This window comes from Schistocerca serialis, chromosome 5 (genome assembly GCF_023864345.2).
Source record: "Schistocerca serialis cubense isolate TAMUIC-IGC-003099 chromosome 5, iqSchSeri2.2, whole genome shotgun sequence".
Taxonomy (NCBI): domain Eukaryota; kingdom Metazoa; phylum Arthropoda; class Insecta; order Orthoptera; family Acrididae; genus Schistocerca; species Schistocerca serialis.
The window spans coordinates 825876675-825901350 of NC_064642.1; the positions used below are offsets into that span (position 1 = coordinate 825876675).

General features: G+C 48.9%; 1 protein-coding gene across 1 annotated transcript in view; it reads left to right on the top strand.

The window, feature by feature from the left end:
* The window catches only part of LOC126481145 (uncharacterized), a 57902-nt gene that overhangs the window by 15838 nt on the left and 17388 nt on the right, over positions 1–24676 (top strand). Inside the window, exon 4 of the mRNA XM_050104700.1 lies at positions 23948–24071. Within this exon, the coding sequence (XP_049960657.1) occupies positions 23948–24071 (124 nt within the window). The remainder of the gene's footprint in view (positions 1–23947; positions 24072–24676) is intronic.

Genomic DNA, 24676 nt, shown 5'->3' on the forward strand with positions numbered 1-24676 from the left:
CTGAGCACTATGGGACTCAACTGCTGAGGTCATTAGTCCCCTAGAACTTAGAACTAGTTAAACCTAACTAACCTAAGGACATCACAAACATCCATGCCCGAGGCAGGATTCGAACCTGTGACCGTAACGGTCTTGCGGTTCCAGACTGCAGCGCCTTTAACCGCACGGCCACTTCGGCCGGCTTTCTGTTACTGTTACCTTTATTTAAATATTAACACATAACATGAACTTCTTACAGACATAAACGACCATTTCGTTTCGTCCACGACACAAATAAAGCCAATAGAAAAATTAGTGGATACAGTAACATCTTCTGTATCCAGTGAGGTTTGTTTTGCTAAATGTGTATTACTGTAATTGATGCATACGATGATAATAATAAAAGGTACAAAAACATAATAGGTAGGCTACAACTAGTTGCGCATATGCTATGCACGATAATTCCATTTTGTACATCAGATGTCCGGGCATCCCTTCTTAGAGTCAGTACGTACACATACGTGCAATGTTCACTTTAGAGAAGATGTTCAAAGCGACCACCTTGCATCTGCAAGCACTTCGCCATTTGCTGCATCATATTTTTCTGGACCCTACGCAATACACCTGCATTCACTGGTGCTGAAGCAGCATGCATGTGATCTGTTAGATTTTGTATATACGTATGTGGAATACTATAAACTTGTTCCTTTAAGTGTTCCCACCAATAATGTGCCAGAACATTGGATCTTCATGTCCCATCCATTTCCTGGAAACGCTTTGTATAAAAAGACTTGCACATTTATTCCAAAGTGTGGAGGTGTACCACCATGCTGAAACCATTTTCTAATGCTTCAGGCAAAGTATTGCAAAGAAACGTACGATACAGGCGCGCATACAAATTGCCCGGCAATAGGTAAGGGCCTAAAACTACTCCTCCTACGATTCCAGCCCACAGTTTTATGCCAAAGTGTGCCTCAAAGTCATGTTCACTGTTGACATGTGGATTGTGTTCCAAACAAAAATGGATGTTGTGGAGGTTGACAAATTATTTCACAAGTGAAGCTACACTCCTGGAAATGGAAAAAAGAACACATTGACACCGGTGTGTCAGACCCACCATACTTGCTCCGGACACTGCGAGAGGGCTGTACAAGCAATGATCACACGCACGGCACAGCGGACACACCAGGAACCGCGGTGTTGGCCGTCGAATGGCGCTAGCTGCGCAGCATTTGTGCACCGCCGCCGTCAGTGTCAGCCAGTTTGCCGTGGCATACGGAGCTCCATCGCAGCCTTTAACACTGGTAGCATGCCGCGACAGCGTGGACGTGAACCGTATGTGCAGCTGACGGACTATGAGCGAGGGCGTATAGTGGGCATGCGGGAGGCCGGGTGGACGTACCGCCGAATTGCTCAACACGTGGGGCGTGAGGTCTCCACAGTACATCGATGTTGTCGCCAGTGGTCGGCGGAAGGTGCACGTGCCCGTCGACCTGGGACCGGACCGCAGCGACGCACGGATGCACGCCAAGACCGTAGGATCCTACGCAGTGCCGTAGGGGACCGCACCGCCACTTCCCAGCAAATTAGGGACACTGTTGCTCCTGGGGTATCGGCGAGGACCATTCGTAACCGTCTCCATGAAGCTGGGCTACGGTCCCGCACACCGTTAGGCCGTCTTCCGCTCACGCCCCAACATCGTGCAGCCCGCCTCCAGTGGTGTCGCGACAGGCGTGAATGGAGGGACGAATGGAGACGTGTCGTCTTCAGCGATGAGAGTCGCTTCTGCCTTGGTGCCAATGATGGTCGTATGCGTGTTTGGCGCCGTGCAGGTGAGCGCCACAATCAGGACTGCATACGACCGAGGCACACAGGGCCAACACCCGGCATCATGGTGTGGGGAGCGATCTCCTACACTGGCCGTACACCACTGGTGATCGTCGAGGGGACACTGAATAGTGCACGGTACATCCAAACCGTCATCGAACCCATCGTTCTACCATTCCTAGACCGGCAAGGGAACTTGCTGTTCCAACAGGACAATGCACGTCCCCATGTATCCCGTGCCACCCAACGTGCTCTAGAAGGTGTAAGTCAACTACCCTGGCCAGCAAGATCTCCGGATCTGTCCCTCATTGAGCATGTTTGGGACTGGATGAAGCGTCGTCTCACGCGGTCAGCACGTCCAGCACGAACGCTGGTCCAACTGAGGCGCCAGGTGGAAATGGCATGGCAAGCCGTTCCACAGGACTACATCCAGCATCTCTACGATCGTCTCCATGGGAGAATAGCAGCCTGCATTGCTGCGAAAGGTGGATATACACTGTACTAGTGCCGACAATGTGCATGCTCTGTTGCCTGTGTCTATGTGCCTGTGGTTCTGTCAGTGTGATCATGTGATGTATCTGACCCCAGGAATGTGTCAATAAAGTTTCCAATTCCTGGGACAATGAATTCACGGTGTTCTTATTTCAATTTCCAGGAGTGTAGATTCGTCAGTCCATATCACGTTATCTTTTGCTTGGTGCAAAAGCCATTCATAAAACTGTACTCGTTAAATGCAGTCCTCTGGCCGCTGGTGTTGAGATTTTTTTAATGGTTTTAGGGCGCAAAACTGCTACGGTTATTAGCGCCCGGTCTGTGACTTAGGAAAAGGTAAAGAAACCAAACTGGAAACCAGCAGCAATGGGAGCGAAACTCAAAAAAGTGGGAAAACCACTGTAGAAGGGGGGTAGCTTGTCACCAAAATGAGCTTAAAATGACTGACGTCATCTCACTAACACTGATAAACTCATGAACGCGATCAGCTGAGCTCGTGTCATCTGCTAAAATGGAAGATATATCAGGCGACAGCTGTAGACGGGCGCATAACGGAGTAAAATAGGGGCACTCAAGTAAAAGGTGTCTCACCCTCCACAGTTGAGAGCTGTGGGGACAGAGTGGTGGAGGATCGCCGCTTAAAAGATGTCGATGGCTAAAAGACAGTGCCCTATACGGAGTCTAGTTAAAATTACCTCCTCCCGACGACGAGTTCGTGAGGAAGAGGTCCAAGCACAGAGAAGAGCTTTCACATTCCGCAATTTATTATTGGGAAGTGTCGACCAATATGCGTGCCGTAAAAGAGCAACACGACGACATAAAACACTCCGTAGATCGGCGAAGGGAACCATGCGAACAGCAGGCTGAAGAAGAGAGACTGCAGCCTTGGCCGCTATATCGGCCGCCTCATTTCCACAGATACCAACATGTCCTGGGATCCAGAGGAACGTCACAGGGACGCCCCCCATGGAGCAAGTGGAGGCAGTCCTGAACCTGGTGGACCAGAGGGTGGACAGGGTAGAGAGCTTGGAGACTAAGGAGAGAGCTGAGAGAGTCTGAGCAGATAACATACTGTATCCGCTGATGGCGACGGATGTATTGGGCACCCTAGAAACAGCGTAAAGCTCCTCAGTAAAAACCGAACACTGGTCGGGAAGACGAAATCAATTAGGGGGGTCGCCAACAATATAGGCACTCCCAACACCAAATGATGTTTTAGAGCCATTAGAGTAAATAAATGTGGCATCCTTCATATGTGCGCATAGAGCAGCAAATGCCCGACGATAAACAAGAGAAGGTGTACCATCCTTGGGAAACTGACAAAGGTCACGAAGCAGGCAGGTCCGGGGCCGGAGCCAAGGCGGTGCTGTACCCCAAGTTGTCGAGAAAGTTTTAGGAAAGTGGAAGGAAAGAGAACGTAGCATTTGACGAAAGCGGACTCCCGGTGGTAGTAGGGAGGAAGGGCGGCCTGCATACCCTAAATCCAAGGAGGCGTCGCAAAAAATATCGGATTAGCAGGCATGGAAGACAGATGGCTAGCATAACGACTCAGAAGGACAGCACGTCGATTGGACGGCGGAGGTTCAGCAGTCTCAGCATAAAGGCTTTCCACAGGGCTGGTGTAAAAAGCTCCAGACGCTAAACGTAATCCACGGTGGTGGACAGAGTCGAGACGCCGAAGAACAGACGGCCGAGCAGAGGAGTAACCTGTGCTTCCATAGTCCAATTTCGAGCGCACTAAGGTGCGATAGAGGCGGAGAAGGACCACTCGGTCCGCTCCCCAGGAGGTACCATTCAGGACAAGGAGTGTGTTGAGGGGTTGCAGACAGCGAGGTGAAAGATAGAAATTGTGGGAGGACCAGCACAGTTTTCTGTCAAACATAAGACCCAAGAATTTAGCGACGTCCGCGAACGGAACGTTGACAGGGCCTAGATCTAAGAAAGTCAGAAGAAACTCCGTACGACACCAAAAATTGACACAAACGGTCTTACTGGGAGAAAAGGGGAAGCCGGTTTCGATGCTCCAAGAGTGGAGGCGATCGAGTCATCCTTGTCGTTCAAGAAGGCTGCTCCGTTGAGAGCTGTAGTAGATCGCAAAATCGTCCACAAACAGGGAGCCCGAGACATCGGGAAGGAGACAATCCATAGTTGGATTTATGGCAATGACAAACAGTACAACACTTAGCACGAGCCCTAGGGTACCCCCTTTCGTGGGAGAAAGTAGTGTTCACCTGCACTTTAAGTGTGCGCTCTGCCATAAATTCACGAAGCAAAAGGGGCAGCCGACCTCGAAAGCCCCAAGAGAACAATGTTCTGAGGATGCCTGTCCCCCAACAGGTATCGTATGCTCTGTCCAGATCAAAAAATATTGCTACTGTTTGGGGTTTCCTGAGAAAACTGTTCATGATATAAGTGGAGAGAGCAACAAGATGGTCAACGGCAGAACGATGCTTTCGGAAACCGCATTGGGCAAGTGTTAAAAGACTTCAGGACTCCAGCCACCAGGCTAAACGGCAATTCACCATACGTTCCAAAACGTTACATATTCTACTCGTGCGAGAAATGGGGCGATAGCTAGAGGGAAGATGTTTGTCCTCTCCAGGTTTCGGAACAGGAACGACGATAGCTTCCCGCCATTTTCTGGGAAAAGTACTGTCTGCCCAAATTCGATTATAAAGGCGAAGCAGGTAGCGCAGACCATGTTATGATAAATGCATTTGGATGTGGATACCATCCGGTCCTGGGGCGGAAGAGCGAGAAGATGAGAGTGCGTGTTGGAGTTTCCGAATGGAGAAAACAGTATTATAGCTTTCGCGATTTTGAGAGGAGAAAGCAAGTTTCTTCGGGAGAAAAGCTAGTGGGTAATTTGAAGAGCTCGAAATCTCAGCAAATTTTTGACCCAATGAGTTAGAAATTGCGATGGGGTTCACTAAGGTATCATGCGTGGTAGTGAGCCCAGAGACCGGGGAGGAACTAGGCGCGCCAGATAACCGTCGAATCCGACTCCAAACTTCCGAGGAGGGAGGGAAGGTGATAATGAGCTAGTAAAGAAGTCCCAGCTTGCCTTCTTGCAATAGCGGATAACACGATGGCATCGCGCACGGAACTGCTTATAGCGCATACAGTTGGCCAAAGTAGGATGGTGGCGGAAAACGCGAAGAGCACGTCGCCGCTCACGTATTGCGTCACGGCATGCCTCGTTCCACCAAGGAACTGGGGGGCGCCGGGGCAAATCGGAGGTGCAAGGTATTGAACGTTCCGCAGCTGTAAGAATAACTTCTGTAATATGAGTGACCTCATCGTCGACGCTAGGATAGTGACGGTCATCGAATGTCGCTAGAGATGAAAAAAGTGTCCAGTCGGCTTTGGAAAACTTCCAGCCTCTCGGGCGCATATATGGCAGTTGTGGCTACAATCTAAGGACATGGAAAGTGGTCACTCGAGTGTGTATCAGCAAGAGCGAACCATTCAAGTGGAACAGTACCGACCGAAAGGTCCAAATGAGAGAAATTTGTCATGGAGGCAGACAAAAATGTAGGGTCCTCAGAGTTGAGGCAAACAAGATCCCCTTGGTGGAAGACGTCTATCAATAGTAAGCCGCGCGGCCAAGGACGCGGAGATCCCCAAAGTAGTTGGTGGGCATTGAAGTCCCCAACCAGCAAATGGGGGGGCGGGGGGGGGGGCGAAAGCTGACCAAGAAGATGAAGGAGATCAGCTCTTGCCATTGGTGTGGAAGATGGAATGTAGACAGTACAAAGAGAGAAGGTGTATCCAGAAAAGGACAGCAACGGCTTGTAAGGAACTGTTTAAGGGGATTGGCTCGTAATGGACAGTATCATGGAGAAGAATTATGAGTCCTCCATGTGCTGGAGTGCCATCAACAGAGGGGAGATCAAATCGGACTGACTGAAAATGAGGGAAAACAAAGCGTTCGTGGGGACGCAGCATTGTTTCCTGGAGACAGAAGATGACCAGCGAGTAGGATCGTAAGAGGATCGACAATTCATCCCCATTGGCTCGAATGCCGCGGATATTCCAATGGATAATGGACATAGGGTGGACAGAAAAGGGAAGAATGTGACCAAGGTTGCCCTCAACTCAACGACTGCTCAGAGTCGGCGGCCGAAGGCATGGAACGGCATTTAGCTGAAGGCAGAAGATCCTCATCCATAGGTTATTCGGGAGCAGCTCCTGCCATCACCGATCGCCCGGTTGATCGGCCGCCAGCAGTGCACCTCGGCGACTCAGAAGACGGCCGAGGGCGGTTACCGCTAGGTGGCACTGTAGATGAGACACGTCGTGGCGGAGAAGGAGAGAACTGGGTTTCTTTTTAGCCTTCTTGGAAACAGGACGTTGAGATGAGGGAGGAATCGATGGTTGTGAAGTCGGGGTACGTAAAAAATCTTCACGAGTAGGCTCTTTTTTGGAAGTCTGGGTGTCTGATTTTGGGGCTCGTGATTTAGCAGAACCCAACGAAGGGTGAGCCATACAGTGAGCAGGTGATAGTGGCGAGGTTGAAAGGGCGATCTTTGCACTGGCCGATCTGACGACTGTGGCACTGAAGGTGAGATCACAAGTCTGCGTGGCTGCCTCCTTTGTAGGCCGAGGAGACGCAAGGACAGTGCTGTATTTACCTGCATGAGGAACAGTGGGCTTTCGACTGGCGAATAACTTTCGAGCAGCAAAGGTCGACACCTTTTCCTTCACTCTGATTTCCTGGACGAGCTTTTCGTCTTTGAAAATGGGGCAATCTCTAGAGGAAGCCGCGTGGTCATCCATACGTTGATGCAATGAGGGGATGGAGGTGGACAAGCACTCTCATGGGCATCCTTGCCACATGTAACACATTTGGCCGGATTGGAACAGGATTGGCTGGTATGATTGAACCGCTGACACCGATTGCAACACGTAGGGTTTGGGATGTAACGGCGAACGGAAATTATCTCATAGCCCACTTTTATGTTCGATGGGAGTTGAACTCTGTCAAATGTCAAGAAGACAGTATGGGTTGGAACGATGTTCTTGTCAACCCTTTTCAAGACTCGATGAACAGCCGTGACGCCCTGGTCAGACAGGTAGTTTTGAATTTCTTCGTCGGACAATCCGTCGAGGGAGCGTGTATAAACGACCCCACGTGATGAATTTAAAGTGCAGTGCGCTTCCACCCGGACAGAGAAGGTGTGTAGCAGTGAAGTACGCAGCAATTTTTGTGCCTGGAGGGCACTGACTGTTTCTAACAACAAGGTGCCATTTCGTAATCGGAACAAGACTTTACAGGACCTGCAATTGCGTCGACACCTTTCTGAATAATGAAAGGGTTGACTGTGGAGAAGTCTTGACCTTCGTCAGACCGAGATACAACAAGGAACTGTGGCAACGATGGAAGAACTGTCTGTGGCTGAGACTCATTTAACATTCGCTTGTGAGCAGACATAGTAGACGATGAGGAAACCTTTGTGGAAGTATCCCCCATGATTACCGGCGTCTTCAATGGCGTGATCCTTGCTTGTGGGGGCCCTCTCTGAGGGCACTCCCGCCTTAGATGATTGTTCACACCTCAGGTCACACCTCCTGAGAAACAGATGGAGCGACCAGTCGGCACTTTTAGAAGATACCAGCTCGGGTAATCACCCCTCCCTGGGCCTGGCCATTACCAGGGGGGTACGTACGTTTCCTATCTGTGTACCCGGGGCGAGGAATTAGGCGTTACCCCGTCACCGACTATGCGTGGGAATGCGTGGGTCGGCCTTCAGACATGCACAGGGAGGAGAAAAGAGAAAGGGAGGAACAAAGAAAAGGAAAGGAAAGAAAAGAAGAGAGGTCTCAAACGCCGCAGTGGAGAAGAGGGTAAAGAGAAGAAGTAAGGAAAAGAGAAGGACAAAGGAAGGACAGAGACTTGCCAGCAGAGAAAGCAAAGAAGAGAGACTGTTTTGCAGTTTGAAGCGTCCGTCTCTGGGCATAGGCACTAAACATACTCCCAAAGGGGGAGAAAGGGAAGGGAAGAGGTGGAGGTGAGGGGGGGGGGAGATGGGGGATGGGGAAGGATGTGGAAAAGGAAGGTATGCAGCCCGGAAAGGAAAGAGGGCCACACCAGCTTGAGGTCCCATGCTCACTACACACATATCCACAAAATAGTTGTGGACCCCCTGGGGTGTGGTGTTGAGTTAACATGTAACGATATGGATGCAGTTCTTCACTGTGCAATACTTCAACACCAGTATTGAGACATCTGGAACTGCCTTGCAATATCATGGATACTTCGCTGTTGTGATTCGTGAATGGTTACAAGAAGCACGTCCTCTGTATGTGGAGTACGTCTAGTCCTTGGACGACCCTTGTCCATTACCTGTGGACGAAGATTACTGGTTGCCCCAGGCAACAAAAGTATTCTTATCAGGATGGCACATTTGAGGGTACCGCACAGCATGTGCACGAGGAGCAGCAGCAGCAGCAGCAGCATCTTGGCTACCAGAAGTGCCCACCACTAAAATGATATCGACATATTCATCCTCTGTTTTTTTTGTGGCACCGCAAAGGAAAAACCGTTTCGAGGACCAATACAGAAAGGAAGAAAAACCAAATCGAAAACGTCAAGACGATACGGAAGAGTATCTAAAAGAGTCGACAAGACACCGGAGTCACCAGGGAGAAATCAAATCTCTTTTGCTTTTTAAAAAATTTAAAATGCGAGCCACAGTTCGCACGTCATCCGCTAAAATGCCCGGCAAAGCGGGCGGCAGCCCGACCCTGAGATGTAAGTGGCTAAAATAGGGGCAGAGGATCACGAAATGTCTGACTGTTAATGGCTGGCTACAGAAAGGACAGCTGGGTGCAGGGTCGCCACTCAACAAGTGACGGTGACTAAAGCGGCAGTGCCCTATTCGCAACCGGGTTAACATTACTTCTTCACAGCGAGACGGCCGGGAGGAAGTCGACCAGCTGTTGGGAAAGGTTTGACTTCTCTGAGTTTCTTCCCATGAAGGGAGCACCAACGGTCATGCCAAAGTGACGTGATATGCCGATACAGAAAATTACAAATATCTTGCGAGGGAACAGAGTAATAGGCAGGCCGACCGAGATGGACTGCGGTCTTAGCTGCAGCATCAGCAGCATCATTCCCAGGCATACCAACACGGACAGGAACATCACTTTGGCTCCCCCATCTGGGAACAAATGGAGGCAGTCATGGATCCGTCGAACCATGGGGTGAGCTGGATCAGGATCATCTAGACTCTGAAGGGCACTGAGGGAGTCAGAGCAGATCACACAGCGAGTGAGTTGGTGTCTGCAGATGAAGTGAAAAGCCTGACAGAGGGCAAAAAGCTCTGCAATAAAAATTGTGCACTTCTCGAGAAGCCGGTATTGAAACTTATCAGCCCCAACGACAAAAGCACAGCCAACACCGTGGCGGACTTGAAACGATCAGTGTACAAAAATATGCTATCGGCAAGTTGTGAGTGAAGTTCGAGAAATTTGCAGCAATACGTCAGCTCTGGAGTTGAATCCTTCGGGAATGAGCTGAGGTCAAAATGAACACAAACCTGTGATTGAAGCTAAAGTGGTGAAGGGCTCTCACCCATTCGGAAAGTGGCAGGAAGTGTGAACTGCAGCTGCTGAAGCTGGTGACGAAAGCGGAGGCCGGAAGGCTGCAGAGAAGGAACGTACATCTCGTATTGGCGGTCAAGAATGTCATAAAAAAAAGGTCAGAGGTTGGGTGGCCTGGCATTTAAGAAAGCCGACACGCATACCTACTGAGTAGAATGTCGCGCCGGTATGACAGTGGTAGTTCACCAGCTTCTGCATGACGGCTGTGCACATGAGTAGACAGTGCATCCATAATCCAACTTGGAGCGGACCAGAGATCGATAGACGTGGAGGAGGACAGTCCAGTCAGCTCCTTAAGAGGTGCCACTCAATACCTGAAGGACATGGCGGGACTAGGTGCAGCGTGCAGACAGGTAGGACACGTGGGGAGACCGACTAAGTTTGGTATCGAACGTAAGCCCTAAGAACTTCGTTGTATCCATGAACGGGAGAGGATATGGCGCAGTCGTAAGGACGATGGAAGAAACACCTTCTACTGCGAGAAGTTGACGTAAACTGATATGGTAGCAGAAAAGCGGAAACAATTTGTGACACTCCACGAATAGAGACGGACCAGACAACGTTGAAGACAGCGTTGCAGGAGACACGTCCGCTGGAGGCTGCAATAAACAGCGAAGTCGTCAACGAAAAGAGAGCCGGAAATGGTAGCTGCAGGGCAGTCCATAATATGGTTGATGGCTATGGCGAAGAGGACGACACTCAGTACGGATCCCTGAGGCACCGCGTTCACCTGCGAAAAGGTGTGGGATAAGGAGGAACCCACACATACCCGGAAAACTTTGTCTGTTCAAAATTCGCAGATGAATATGGGAAGACGACCGTGAAGGTTCCATGTATGCATAGTACGTAGAATGCCCGTCCACCAACAAGTATGATAGGCTTTCTCCAGATACAAAGAACATGGCCACTGTTTCAAGCTTTTGCAGAAAATTATTCATGATGAACGTAGACAGGATGACGAGATGTTCAACCGCTGAGCGGCACTTTCGTAACCCACACTGAGCATTAGTGAGAAGGTGGTGTGACTCCAGCCACCTCACTAATTAATCATTGATCATGCATTCCATTACCTTACAAACGCTGCTGGTAAGGGAAATTGGGCGATAACTGGGAGGAAGAGATTTGTCTTTACCAGGCTTAGGCAGGGGAACAATAGTAATTATACGCCAAAACATGGGAAATACACCGTCATTCCAAATACGGTTGTGGGTACGGTTGTAGGTATCGAGAAGAAAGAGTTTTCCCGCAGGAGGAAGATTCTGCAGCATGAGGACGTGGATTGTATCGGGCCCAGGAGTAGAAGACCTGGATGAGGAGAGAGCACGCTCGTGCTCCCTCATAGTAAAAAGAGTAGTGTAGCATTCTTGGTTCAAAGAGAGAAAAGAGATTGCACGAGCCTCCACCGCCTGTTTAGGAAGAACGAAGGCTGGATTGTAGTGGGTGGAGCTTGAAACCTCCGCAAAGTAACGCCCCAAAGCGGTGAAAACATCAACAGGGTCGATTATGACGTTTCCCGCCACAGTCAGCCCAGAAATCCGGGAGTGGGCGATAGTCCCGGAAAGCCAGCGCAGGCCCACCCCAAAAGAGAGAGAAATCTGTCGAACGAGCTAGTGAAGGAAACCCGCCACGCTTACTTGCTTTCCTTAATAGTGCGACGGCACTGCGCACGTAGTTGCTTGTAGCGGTTGCAGTTCGTTAACGTAGGATGACGGTGAAAGACACGAAGCGCACGTCGTCGGGCACGAATCGCACTGCCGCACTCTACAGTCCACCGAGGGACCGGGAGGAGAAGTGGGATAGAGGATTAGGCAGCCGAGAGAATAACGTCCACGAGGAGCTCGATCTGATCATCACAGCTGGGAAACGGCCGTTCGTCAAAGACTGCCAAGTATGAATAGAGCCTCCAGTCAGCAAGAAAGAATTTCCAATGTGAGGGCCCTTGTGGCGGGGTATGACTGTGCAGGCGAGTCACACAAGGTAAGTGGTCACTCGAGTAAGTATCGGAAGGAGCACACCACTCGAGACGTCGCGCGAGCTGGGCAGATCAGATCGAGAGGTCTAAGTGGGAATAAGTGTGCGTGGAATCAGAGAGAGACGTGGCTTCGCCGGTGTTAAGGCACACAAGATCAAAATGATTAAGAAGGTCCTCCAAAAGAGAACCTCTCGGACAGGTGACAGGCGAGCCCCAAAGACGATGACGGGTGTTGGTGTCACCGAGGAGCAGAAAGGGTGGAGGAAGCTGAGCAACAAGCTGAACCAGGTCCGCTCTAGTGACAGCAGAAGCCGAAGGGATATAGATGGTGCAGAAGGGAAATCTAAATGCGGGAAGGAAAACATCGGCAGCAACTGCTTGCAAGTGGGTGTGCAAGGGGATAGGACGATGACAAACATAATCTCGTAGAAGCATCATGACCTCACCATGAGCAGGAATAGCAGCAATGCCTTATCTGATAGATAATTAGTTATTTCGTCCTCCGTCATACCATCCAACAGCTGGGTGTAGATACACTGTGGGACGAGTTAAGTGTCCTGAGAATCCACTTATATAGGATATTCGGGGAGGATTTGGGCCTTGAGTAGTTTCTGGACCTGGAGAGTACTATCAATTTCCAAAAGCAGAATTCCATTGCGGAGACGAGAGCATGACTTCATAGGGTCGGCGATGCCATCCACGCCTTTCTGCATAACAAATTGGTTAAAAGTAGCAAAAGTCATGTTTTCGTCTAAATGTGAGACTACTAGATATCGAGGCGCTACAGGAAGAGACATTGAGGCAGGAGCCTTATTCCGCATTATTTTATGTGAAACACTCAGAGAAACAGAAGGAAAATCAGTCATTGGGAAGAAATCCCCCATGATTGCCAGCGTCTCTGATGGCGCGCTCCTTCCAGCCAGGGGCCCTTCACAGGGGAGGCCCCCGCCTCAGGTGATTGTCCTCACCTTAGGTCATACCTCCATAATGGCTGACGGAGGGACCTATCAAGAGGAGGAAGGTAACAGCTCAGGTAATCACACCTCCGTGGGCCTGGCTGGTACCAGGTGGTACGTGCGAGCCCTACGTTCCAACTCATGGCTGGGAATTACCCGTTACCCAGTGTCCTGCTACGCGTGGGTGGCCATCAGGCACACACAGGGAGGAGAAAAAAGATAAGAATGAAAGGAAGAAAGAAAGGATTTCCTCAAACGCTGCAGCGGAGGAAAAAGAGAGCAGAACAAGGAAAGAAAGGAACAAGGAAAGAGCGGAACATGGAAAAAGTGAACAGGGAGAGAGCTAAACAGGGAAGGAGCAAAACGAGGAAAGAGCACTACAGGGAAAGAGTAGTACAAGGGAGAATATTCCTACAAGCAGACCATGGAGGCACGAGACATGTCCCCAACAGAGAGGAAAAGGACAGGAGGAGACAAGTAGCACAGAAAGAGAGGAGCTGGTGCGAGGGCTGGGGCACTGTGGTCGTCAAGCACGTACTCACCAAAGAGCGGTGAGCCCCCTGGGGAGATTCATCCTCTGGTGTGTCCCATCGTGAAGCCGACCTACATGAACTGGACAGAACCAGTTATGGTTGTGCGCTGCATGGTTTGTAGACACATGGGTCACATTGTCATGTGATAGCCTATTGTCATGTGACAAAATGATGTGGTGGTTGGTGCTTTAGGGCGCAAAACTGCCAAGGTCGTAAGCTCCTGTATCGTAATGTAAGGAAAAACCGCTACTAAATAAAAACCAAGAGGAAAAAAGCAAAAACTCAGTCAAGCAAGTTTAAAAGAAGAACAGCTATGGACCAGGACGTTCCTAGGGAAAATTTCTCAAAATACCGTTGAGATGGCGTAGCTCCCCATGGAGGGTATCACGTTTGCTTCGCCATGCCGCTGCGGCGAATAGAACGTAAGATACGATAGACAGAACGTGTGTCATCCGCTAAAACATCTGTCAAAGTAGACGGCAACCATAGACGTAAACGTGAACAATTAAAAAATGAACATGGGATCAGAAAGTGACGGGCTGTCAAGGGTTGAGGGCAGTAGGCACAGAGTGGTGCAGGGTCGCCACTTAATAAATGGCGGTGACTAAAACGACAGTGTCCCATTCGCGGTCAGGATAGAATGACCTGCTCACGATGTGAGGGCCGAGAGGAAGTCGACGATGCTATTGGGAGAGGCGTAATGTCCCAGAGTTTGTTCCCCTGGAGAGAATACCATTGTGCACTCCAAACTGATACTACATGCTGACAGACAGTGACAAAGTCACCTGAGGGAACAAAACAACTAACAGGCTGAGGGTGGACAGCTGCAGCCTTTGCAACAGCATCAGTAGCACCATTCCCTGGCATGCCGACGTGACCAGGAATGCACAGGAACACCAAATTGGCTCCCTCCCACAGTAAGCGAATGCAGGGATTCTTGGATCCGTTGCACTAGGTGGTGGACTGAGAACAGCACTGGAAGCTTTGAAGGGCACTGAGAGAATCTGAGTAGATGACACAATTTGGAAGCCCATGTCGCTGGATGTACTGGGTCGTCCGATAAAGGGTGTAGAGCTCTGGAATAAAAGTTGAGCACTGGGCAAGGAACCAATATTGAAAAGGATCATCGCTAAGTACAAAGGCACACCCGACGCCATGGTCGGTTTTGGAACCTTTGATGGAGACGAGAACACTGTCCCCAAGTTGCGTGTGAAGTGCGAGAAACTTGCTGCGATACACCAAGCCAGGAGTAGGTTCCTTAGGAAGCGAATAGGCTCCAAAATGGACACATACCTTGGCACGAATCCAGAGCAATGAAGAGCTCGCACACATGGGGAATGTAAAAAAATGGAAATTTGTTGCAGTGTCTTATGGGACCAAACTATTGAGGTCATCGGTCCCTAAGCTTACGCACTACTTAATCTATCTTAAACCTACTTACGCTAAGGACAACACACACACTCATATCCCAGGAAGGACTCGAACCTCCGATGGCGGGAGCCGTACGAACCGTGACGAGGCGCCCCAGACCGCGTGGCTACCCCGCGTGGCCAAGGGGAACAGGTGTCGAAGCAGCAAACGAAAGCGACCTACCCCTGCAGACGCTACTGGTGTAGGAAATTGGGCAATAGCGGGAAGGAAGGTCTTTTTCCTTACCACCTTTAGGTATGGGAATGACGATGGTCTCACGCTAGCGACTGGGAAATGTGCCATTTGGCCAAATGCAGTTATATTCATGGAGGAGAAGGCGAAGGCCCTCGGGAGATAGGTGTTGTGAACGTCGTCCAGTCCTGGAGCTGATGTTTAGGACGAAGAGAGTGCATGTTTAAGCTCCCTCATAGTAAAAGTAGTATTGTAATATTCACGATCCTGGGAGAAGAAACATTGCCTCAGCCGCCTGTTTCAGAAAAAGGAAGGCAGGATGGTAGTGGTTGGAACTCGAAAGGTATGCAAAACATTGGCTCAAAGTGTTGAGGATATCAAGAGGGTCTACAATGACATTGTTCGCTACGGTCAGACCAGGAACTGGGGAATGAACCGCGTTTCCTGAAAGCCGACAGAGATTACCCGAAACAACAGAAGAGGGAGTAAAACTGTTAAAAGAGCTTTGAAAAGAAAGCGAACTAACTGTTTTGCTATCCATAAAAATGCGGCGACACTGAACACATAGCTGTTTATAACCGATACAATTCGCCGTCGTGGAGTTTAAAAACGCGGAAAGCTCGTCTCTACGCGCTGATTGCGTCGCGGAAAGCCTCGTTCCAACAGGGGACGGGTCCACGTCACGGCAAGGAAGAAGCGCGAGGTATGAAACATTACGAGACAGTAAGGATAGTGTTTGTAAGGTATCCTACCTGCTCATCAGTGCAGGGGAAATGATGTTCATCGAAAACGGCCAGTGAGGAGTAGAGCTGGCAGTCAGCTTTGGAACGCCACCAGTTGGTTGGACACACAAATGCGATGGGCATCAGCAAACGAATGACGCAGGGGATATGGTCAGTCGAGTGTGTGTCGGAGGAAACGGATAATTCGGGACGACAAACAAGCTGAGCAGTACGGATCAAAAGGTTCAAGTGGGAAAAGAAATCTGTGGAATTGGAAAGAAATGTGGGTGTAGCCGTGTTCAAACAGTTTAGATTGAGTTGGGTCTTATCTACAAGGAGAGCCACTCTGACAGGGCCGTGGAGATCCCCAAAGGGGATGGTGGGCATTGAAGAGGGATAGCAGCAAAAAGGGAGGAGGAAGTTGAGCAATAAGTTCCAAATGAGTCTGCCCTGGTGACAGTGGAAGACGAGGGTGAGTAGATGGAGTAAGAGAAGGTGAAACTGGGAAGGGAAACACAGATAACAATAGCCTTAAGCTGGGTGTGTAAGAAAATAGTGTTACTATAGACGTCGTTTTGAGTGAGCAAATGGCTCCCCCAAGAGCCTGAGTCCCCACTTCAAGGGGAGGGACAAAATGGACAGAAGTGTCGGAGGTGGAAGCGATCGTGAGGGCGTAATTTTGTTTCCTGGAGGCAGAAATCAACTAGACAGTATCATGGTAGGAGGAGCTGTAATTCAGTCCTATTCTATCTGATTCCGTGAATGTCCCATTGGAGAGTAACCATACCCGATGACACGAGATGGGTCAAATAAGGTGGTTGCTGAGTGCAGAATCTGAACATGGATACTGACCAGGTTCAGAGGCTGGAGAATCCTGGTTAGTTCGATAGAGATATCAGTATTCACCTTTGGTTGGCCGGCAGACTCTTGGCAGTGCATCCCAGTGAAAAGGAGGTCAGCCGGGTGAGTGTATCGCGTGGTGACGCTGCTAAAGAAGAACGCTGAGGTGGAGAAAGGGAAGATCGTTTGTTTGGCTGCTTCGAACCTTGGAGTTTGTCAGGCGCATACCCAGACGTTGGCTGGCTGGGTGTGTGGAAAAAGTCATTGCGGTTATACTCCTTTTTCGATTTCCGAGCTTCTGATTGCGAGGCATGCGATTTCGCTGGCGCAGGAAAAGGTTGATTGGTATGGTGTGGACCTGTAGCAGGTGAAGATGAGGGTGTGATCTTGGAGCTGGTCTATTTCACAACCATGGCACTGAACTGGAAGTTGCAAGTTTGAAGGGCTATGTCCTTCATAGGCGGAGGTGAAACGAGAAATATACCGTAATTGCCAGAGAGTGGTTTACAAGGTTTGTGGTTAGCCACTATTTTTGAGCAATGTGAGTAGGAATCTTTTCCTTCCTCTGGATCTCCTGAACAGCTCTCTCATTTAGATTGGACAGTCACAGGAGGAACCAGCATGATAACTCTTGCATTTGATACAGTGAGGGTGGGGATGTGGACACACACCCTCATGAGCGTCCCTGCCACAGTTTATGTATTTGGCTGCATTTTCACAAGATTCACAGGTGTGGTTGTAATGCTGATATTTATAGCAACGCATGAGAATTGGAATATATGATCTGACAGTATTAGCTTCATAACCAGCCTCAATTTTTGATGGATGTACCACATGGTCAAATGTGAGGAATAGAATGTGGGTTGGTAGAAATTCTTTACCAACCCTCTTCATGATCCAGTGAATTTCAGTAATTCCCTGGTCAGTGAAAGAGGCTGTTATTTCAACCTTGGACAGGTCATGAAGCAGTGGAGATTATATGACACCACTGGAGAAATTCAGAGTGCAGTGGATCTCTGCTTTAACAGGATAGTGTTGCGTAAAGTAGTTTCTGTGCTTGAAAAGCACTTTCTGTCTGCAAAAGGAAGTTCCCACAACGCAACCAAGAGCAGGATTTCACAGGACTGGCAACTGCATCTGCACCCTTCTGAATAACAAATGGATTAACTATCGTGAAACTGTGACCACCTTCCGTGTGTGACAGCATGAGGTATTTGGGTGCAGCCGGGAGAGGAGTCGATTCTTTCGCCTCAGTCCATTTACGTTTTTGAGATGAGGAACTCATCTCCCATAATACCTGCTCATACCTGCTGAGGAACCCCATCAGGAACAGCTCACCAGCCTGAGGTGAATGTTCACACCTCACGTGACACCTGCCAGACTCCAGTCAGAGGTACCAATCGGCACAGAGAAAGGTACCAGCTCATGCAGTCACCACTCCCTAGACATGGCCTTTACCAGGGGTCGTATGAGCCCTACTTGTCGACCCAGGGCTGGGAATTACGGGTTATCCAGTCAACTTTTACGTTTCACAGTGGACTAGTCTTTAAAAATGCACAGGGGGGAAAAAGAAGAAAAGCAAAGCGAGAGACGTCAAACGCCAAAGAGGAGGAATAGTAAGAAAAGGAAGGGCAGGGAAAGAAAGATGGGTGGACGCGACGAATCCGTACACATTTTTGCCAAGGCGTTCAGTATCACTAAGAAGATGACTTGGTCCCCAAGGAAGTGGAAAAGAATACCAGGAGGATAGTCGTGCAGCATTGAAAGGGAAGAAGCTTTGCAAAGCCTGGGACCTTGTAGCAACCAAGCACGTACTCACCAAAGAGTGGTTCAAATGGCTCTGAGTACTATGGGACTTGACATCTGAGGTCATCAGTCCCCTAGAACTTAGAACTACTTAAACCTAACCAACCTAAGGACAGCACACACATCCATGCCCGAGGCAGGATTCGAACCTGCGACCGTAGCGGTCGCACGGTTCCAGACTGAAGCGCCTAGAGTGGATCGGCCACTCCGGCCGGCTCACGAAAGAGTGGTGAGTCCCCTGGGATCCGGGGTGACAAAATGATGTCCTACTTACACACGACGAGAACTAGGGAACAGATGTCTAAAAAATATTTAAAAAAACACCTGACAAGGATTCGAACCATAGCACCATATTGGATGTTGTTTCGATGTCCCATCAGTCTACTCTTTCTTTTTAATTAACAGAGTGACTTGGTACTATTATGTCCATAGTCAGTCATCACGTAATGCACACATTAAAAAAGTTTTGCATCGCCCCGGTTCCCAGAAATCTTCAAGATAGACGTTGACTGTGGATATAGTGTCATAGTCACAGTCCTTTTGACTGTTCAGAGACGTCACTAAACCCGCCCAAAGATGTAATCAACCACCAATGAGCAGCGCCTGGTCAGACAGCTGATCAGTTCCACTTATTCCACCAGGAAGGAGGTACACGGCTCGCGTTGTCTGTAGTTGAACATGCCTACACGGTCAATAGCGCGGTTGGACCGCCTCCGCATTGTATCTTTGTGCCAGAAAGGGCTCTCAACAAGTGAAGTGTCCAGGCGTCTCGGTGTGAACCAAAGCCATGTTGTTCGGACATGGAGGAGATACAGAGAGACAGGAAGTGTCGATGACATGCCTCGCACAGGCCGCTCAAGAGATACTACTGCAGTGAATGGCCACTACCCACCGATTATGGTTCAGAGGAACCCTGACTGATGCCGAAGCAAATGATGTAAGGATGTCAGTTGTTCTGTCACCAATGATCGCATTTTCAACACTTCCATTTGTATTCTTTTCAAGATCAACAATTTTGCCTTTACACGCCTAACTTCGCAATTCGCAAAGGGGCGTGATCCGTAGCATCATAAAGTTCACGCACGATTGAATAATAATATTCGTAAGTTCTCCGAAAGTCCAGAAGTTTGCCTGAGCCTCGGTTTTGCCAGCTGTGTGCACCCGTCAAGTATGGAAGAGTACTTCCTAGTGGACTGTAGAGTACGCTCCCACACGGTTCGCATCACGTCATCGAGAGAGGGGTCTGCTAGGAGCGCGACGTTTAACATCCACGGAGTGCGAAACAATCTGACTGGTTGCCGTTCTAGTTTGAGAGTTGTAGTCACAGCACAGTGATCCGTAAAGGAAGCTGGGATGATTTCAGCATTAAGTGTACAATCGCGCAGGTAGTCTGATAAGTAAAACCTATGTAACCTATCCAACCTGCTACTAGAAGGCGTAGTAAAGTGTGTAAATTTAACGAGTATTTACATATCCAGACGTCTTGCAAGCGTAAAGAGTGGACCAATTCATGTAATTGACGACAGAAATTAAAATCTGGAGATTGATCTGCAGGACGCAACACGCAGTTAGAATCGCCACCCAACAGAATACCCGGAGGACTCTGACGCAACAGATAAAAACGCGAACAATCCGCTGCGCGACCAGTGTCAGAAGTAAGACTAAAAGGTTGACAACCTATGCCCCTGCCAGAATCCAAGATTTCCACCTCAGCAATAGGAATGCCTTCGCGAAAGAATAAGGCGGTCACGGAGAATATTCAGGTGCTACATTAAAGATCACACGAAAACCAGGTAAGGAGAAATGCCTAAATAACACCTCCTATAAGAAGACTATATACGCACATGAATCAAACATGAACTGACGCAGCGAAGCCAATCGTAATTCTGATTCCACACGATTAACATTTAAGGAAAGGAACGTGTAGGCTATACAGCGATCTACGAAACATCCGAACAGAATTAAGTAGACAGCTGAGGGCCAAGGTCCACTGCGGAATCCACAGATGAGTCAGACATCGGGGGTCCAGGACCGCCGCCATCGCAACCTTGTTTCTTAGATTTCTTACGTGCCACCGCACGGTCAGGTTTATGCGCTGCTTCTGTCGGCTACGAGCCATGGCGGCCTCTGTAGACGGAGGTTTGAGAGGGATCATAGGCACAACTTCCTGTCCCTCAGGACTAGGGGCATGTAATACACTTCCAGACAATAAGGCGGAAGCATTCTGTGGAACTGCCAATGCAACAGACGATACTTGACCGCTAATTTTATTCCCTCAGGGGTTGCAGTGGTCAGAAAATTCAGGAAACCGTCGGCGGCTGAAGACGAAGCAGCAGGAGAGCACTGCATCGTCACAGACTAAGGGGGGGGGGGGGGGACTCCGTTCCCTCTCGACACACAGTGAGTCGGGGGAGGGGGGGGATGCTGGAGATAACATCTTCACCACTCACCGTACCACGGGCGGGAGCTATCGCAGGATCCCTCTTGACCAGTATACATGACAGGGACGCGGTAACCACACACCTGTAAATGTGATTGAATACTGCGTTCCACTTGATTTTCCACAGAACGAATTCCACTGTAACACTGTAATTTGTGTTGAGTAGACCAGAGTTCACGACGGATGTTTTTCAAAGTACCATAATATGTCAATGCGTTCTTTAGAAGGTTCTCATAATCTTCTGGCGGGAGGTTGAACACTCGAACATTGGTATATTCAATTTCAGCATCTGTGAGTGACACCATACTGACGGAATTATCGCGATGCTTGAACGGGACGTGAGAACCATGTCGCGACAGTAATCTTTTAACGTGAAGGAGATCCATAAATTTCACTTAAAACTAGTACTCATCTGCACCAAATAAGCGGTGTGGACCTGATCAGAGTTCATATTGTATCGACAAACCAATCGTGGATTTCTAAAGACCCGGGCTGCACATGTCGCGTTGTTTTACAGAAAGTAAAGCTCACAGTACCTTTTCGTTGAATGCACGTTGGAGCCTTCATAGCCATTGCGGAGCAGTCGACGCCGCTGCAAGTAAAGGAACACAAACAGACAGTAAGGCGGAGCGGAGGCGCAACGACTCACTCGGCAGACAGAATAACACTAACGATGAAAACTCCACACAAGCGACGCTGTGGCGAGTGAAGTAAACAAGAACCTTCCCGCCCGGCCCTCGAAGCGGACCTTTGCTGGGACAGCGCGTTGGGCCGCTCCCCTCACTCAGAGAGCTACCCACGATGGCGGCCGGTGGGCAGCGCAGGGTGGCACGCATTCCTCTGACCATTCCCGTGCGCTGCATGATGTGACAGTGTTGCCGGCTCCTTTCGAAACGGGCACACCCTAATTTTGCCAGAGAAACTTCTTGAACCTGGATGTGGAATCGCGTTCGGACCTCCGAGTGTGGCAGTTTCTCTTCACCGGCTATTTATTCTAGCCATGTTGGGAAATTTCGGATCTAATTACACTACTGGCCGTTAAAACTGCTACACCAAGAAGAAATGCAGATGATAAACGGATATTCATTGGACAGATATATTATACTAGAACTGACATGTGATTACATTTTCACGCAATTTGGGTGCACAGATCCTGAGAAATCAGTATCTAGAACAACCACCTCTAGCCGTGGTAACGGCCTTGATACACCTGGGCATTGAGTCAAACAGAGCTTGGATTGCGTGTACAGCTTCAACACGATACCAGAGTTCATCAAGAGTAGTGACTGGCGTATTGTGACGAGCCAGTTGCTCGGCCACCATTGACCAGACGTTTTCAGTTGCTGAGAGATCTGGTGAATGCGCTGGCCAGGGCAGCAGTCGAACATTTTCTGTATCCAGGAAGGCTCGTACAGGACCTGCAACATGCGGGTCGTAACACATCTGAAATGTAACGTCCACTGTTCAAAGTACCGTCAATGCGAACCAGAAGTGACCGAGACGTGTAACCAATGGCACCCCATACCATCACGCCGGGTGATACGCCAGTATGGCGACGACGAATACACGCTTCCCATGTGCGTTCACCGCGATGTCGGCAAACACGGATGCGACCATCATGATGCTGCAAACAGAACCTGTATTCATCCGAAAAAATGACGTTTTGGCATTCGTGCACCCAGGTTCGTCGTTGAGTACACCATCGCAGGTGCTCAGGTCTGTGATGCAGCGTCAAGGGTAACCGTAGCCATGGTCTCCGAGCTGATAGCCCACGCTGCTGCAAACATCGTCGAACTGTTCGTGCAGATGGTTCTTGTCTTGTAAACGTCCCCGTCTGTTGACTCAGGGATCGAGACGTGGCTGCACGATCCGTTACAGCCATCCGCATAAGATGCCCGTCATCTCGACTACTAGTGATACGAGGCTGTTGGGATCCAGCACGGCAATCCGTATTACCCTCTTGAACCCACCAATTCCATATTCTGCTAACAGTCATTGGATCTCGACCAACGCGAGCAGCAATGTCGCGATACGATAAACCGCAATCGCGACAGGCTACAATACGACCTTTATCAAAGTCGGAAACGTGATGGTATTCATTGCTCCTCCTTACACGAGGCATCACAACAACGTTTCACCAGGCAACGCCGGTCAACTGCTGTTTGTGTATGTGAAATCGGTAGGAAACTTTCCTCAAGTCAGCACATTGTGTGAGTGCTCTGAAAAGCTAATCATTTACATGTCACAGCATCTTCTTCCTGCGGCCAGAGTGGCCGAGCGGTTCTAGGCGCTTCAGTCCGGAACCACGCGACCGCTACGGTCGCAGGTTCGAATCCTGCTTCGGGCATGGATGTGTGTGATGTCCTTAGGTTGGTTAGGTTTAAGTAGTTCTAAGTTCTAGGGGACTGATGACCTCAGAAGTTAGTGCTCAGAGCCATCTTCTTCCTGTCAGTTTAATTTCGAGTCTGTAGCGCGTCATCTTCGTGGTGTAGCAATTTTAATGGCCAGCAGTGTAGTATGGCACACCGAAGCCAGAACCTTTACGCTTGTTTTTCACCCTCAAAACTCTATCGATACAGCGGTGGGGACAGTCCTGTTCAAAGCTTCGGACTTTCTAGCCTAGCGCAACTGCGAGAAAAAATATACCAGAGGCTGAGAATGTACGAGTCTTCGTTCTTGTCTGCCAGCGAGTGCCATAACAGTGTACACTGAAATATGTTTTCTGCATATGAAGTCGGATGAAAATTACTTTTTTAATCTCAGGGGAAGTTGTGCTGACTGGTTGTGATACTAGCAAAGCCTAGAATTAGCCGCTTTTTTACTGCTACTTCCTGATTACACATAGACAAAGACCCTCCATTCCGAAACATGTGTCCGAATATCCAAAAAATATACTATTTTTACTGTTTGGATTTGCTTCAACTCATAAAATGCGATATTGCCAATGGAAAATCAGTAAGAAGCGGTAGTGACACCAACAGTTCATCTGCAGTTTATTTAATAAAACTGTAGAACTACAGACTTTTTATAATTTTCTACCTGACAATCTGAGTAGTTCATTGTGCAGTAGAACGTTCATTTTCTTAGGAATGAGTTGCACAGTATCACGTGACCAACTGCGCTCCGTCGACTGGGAAGTGCACTTCGCTCCACACAGGCATCATGGTTTGCAGGTGTTGGTGGACGATGTGTCCGGCCTGGACGTGGATTACGACTGGGACTCGCAGGAGATGTTCGTCAGAATGGAGCGCTTTGGTGTCCCCATCTACAGAACCCGTGTCTACTGGGTGTCGGAAGGTACGCAGTCTCTCTTCTGAAATTCTACAAATTACGAAAGTTGAGTTACTCTCTTCGACAATCGAGAGCTACTGTAACTATCCCATTATGCCACGATCGCCTAATTACTACGATATTCACATTATCAGTTTCGGAAATTTGTTGCCATCTTCAGATATGATAATTAATCCGTTAAAAGCCTCATCATAATATATAAAAATACAAGTTATTCGTTCTGAACGTCATCAAAAGGTATAAAGTATGTAATAATTAACCGCAACTGTTTCGTCAGCACAGAAAAGGAAGAGGGGAGGGGTCGGATCACTAGTTTCTCCCCCTGTTCACACCACACCAGTTACTTTTCAGTATTTTCTTAGAACCAGGGAAGTTCTGTTAATAAATCCTAAATGATGAGCAATAATATCGATATCATTTCGTAGAAGATAGCTTATGTGTCGTTTTCAGTTTCTCCAATAAAATGTACTACCTGCAAGAAATTTCCTCTTATTTGTTTTCAACTTATTTGGAGAATGTCAAATGAAGCGGATATGAACAGAAGAAAATGAAAAAAATCTTGATTCCTAGTCTACTGATGACAGATTGAAAGACCGTTGCGAAAGAGTCCC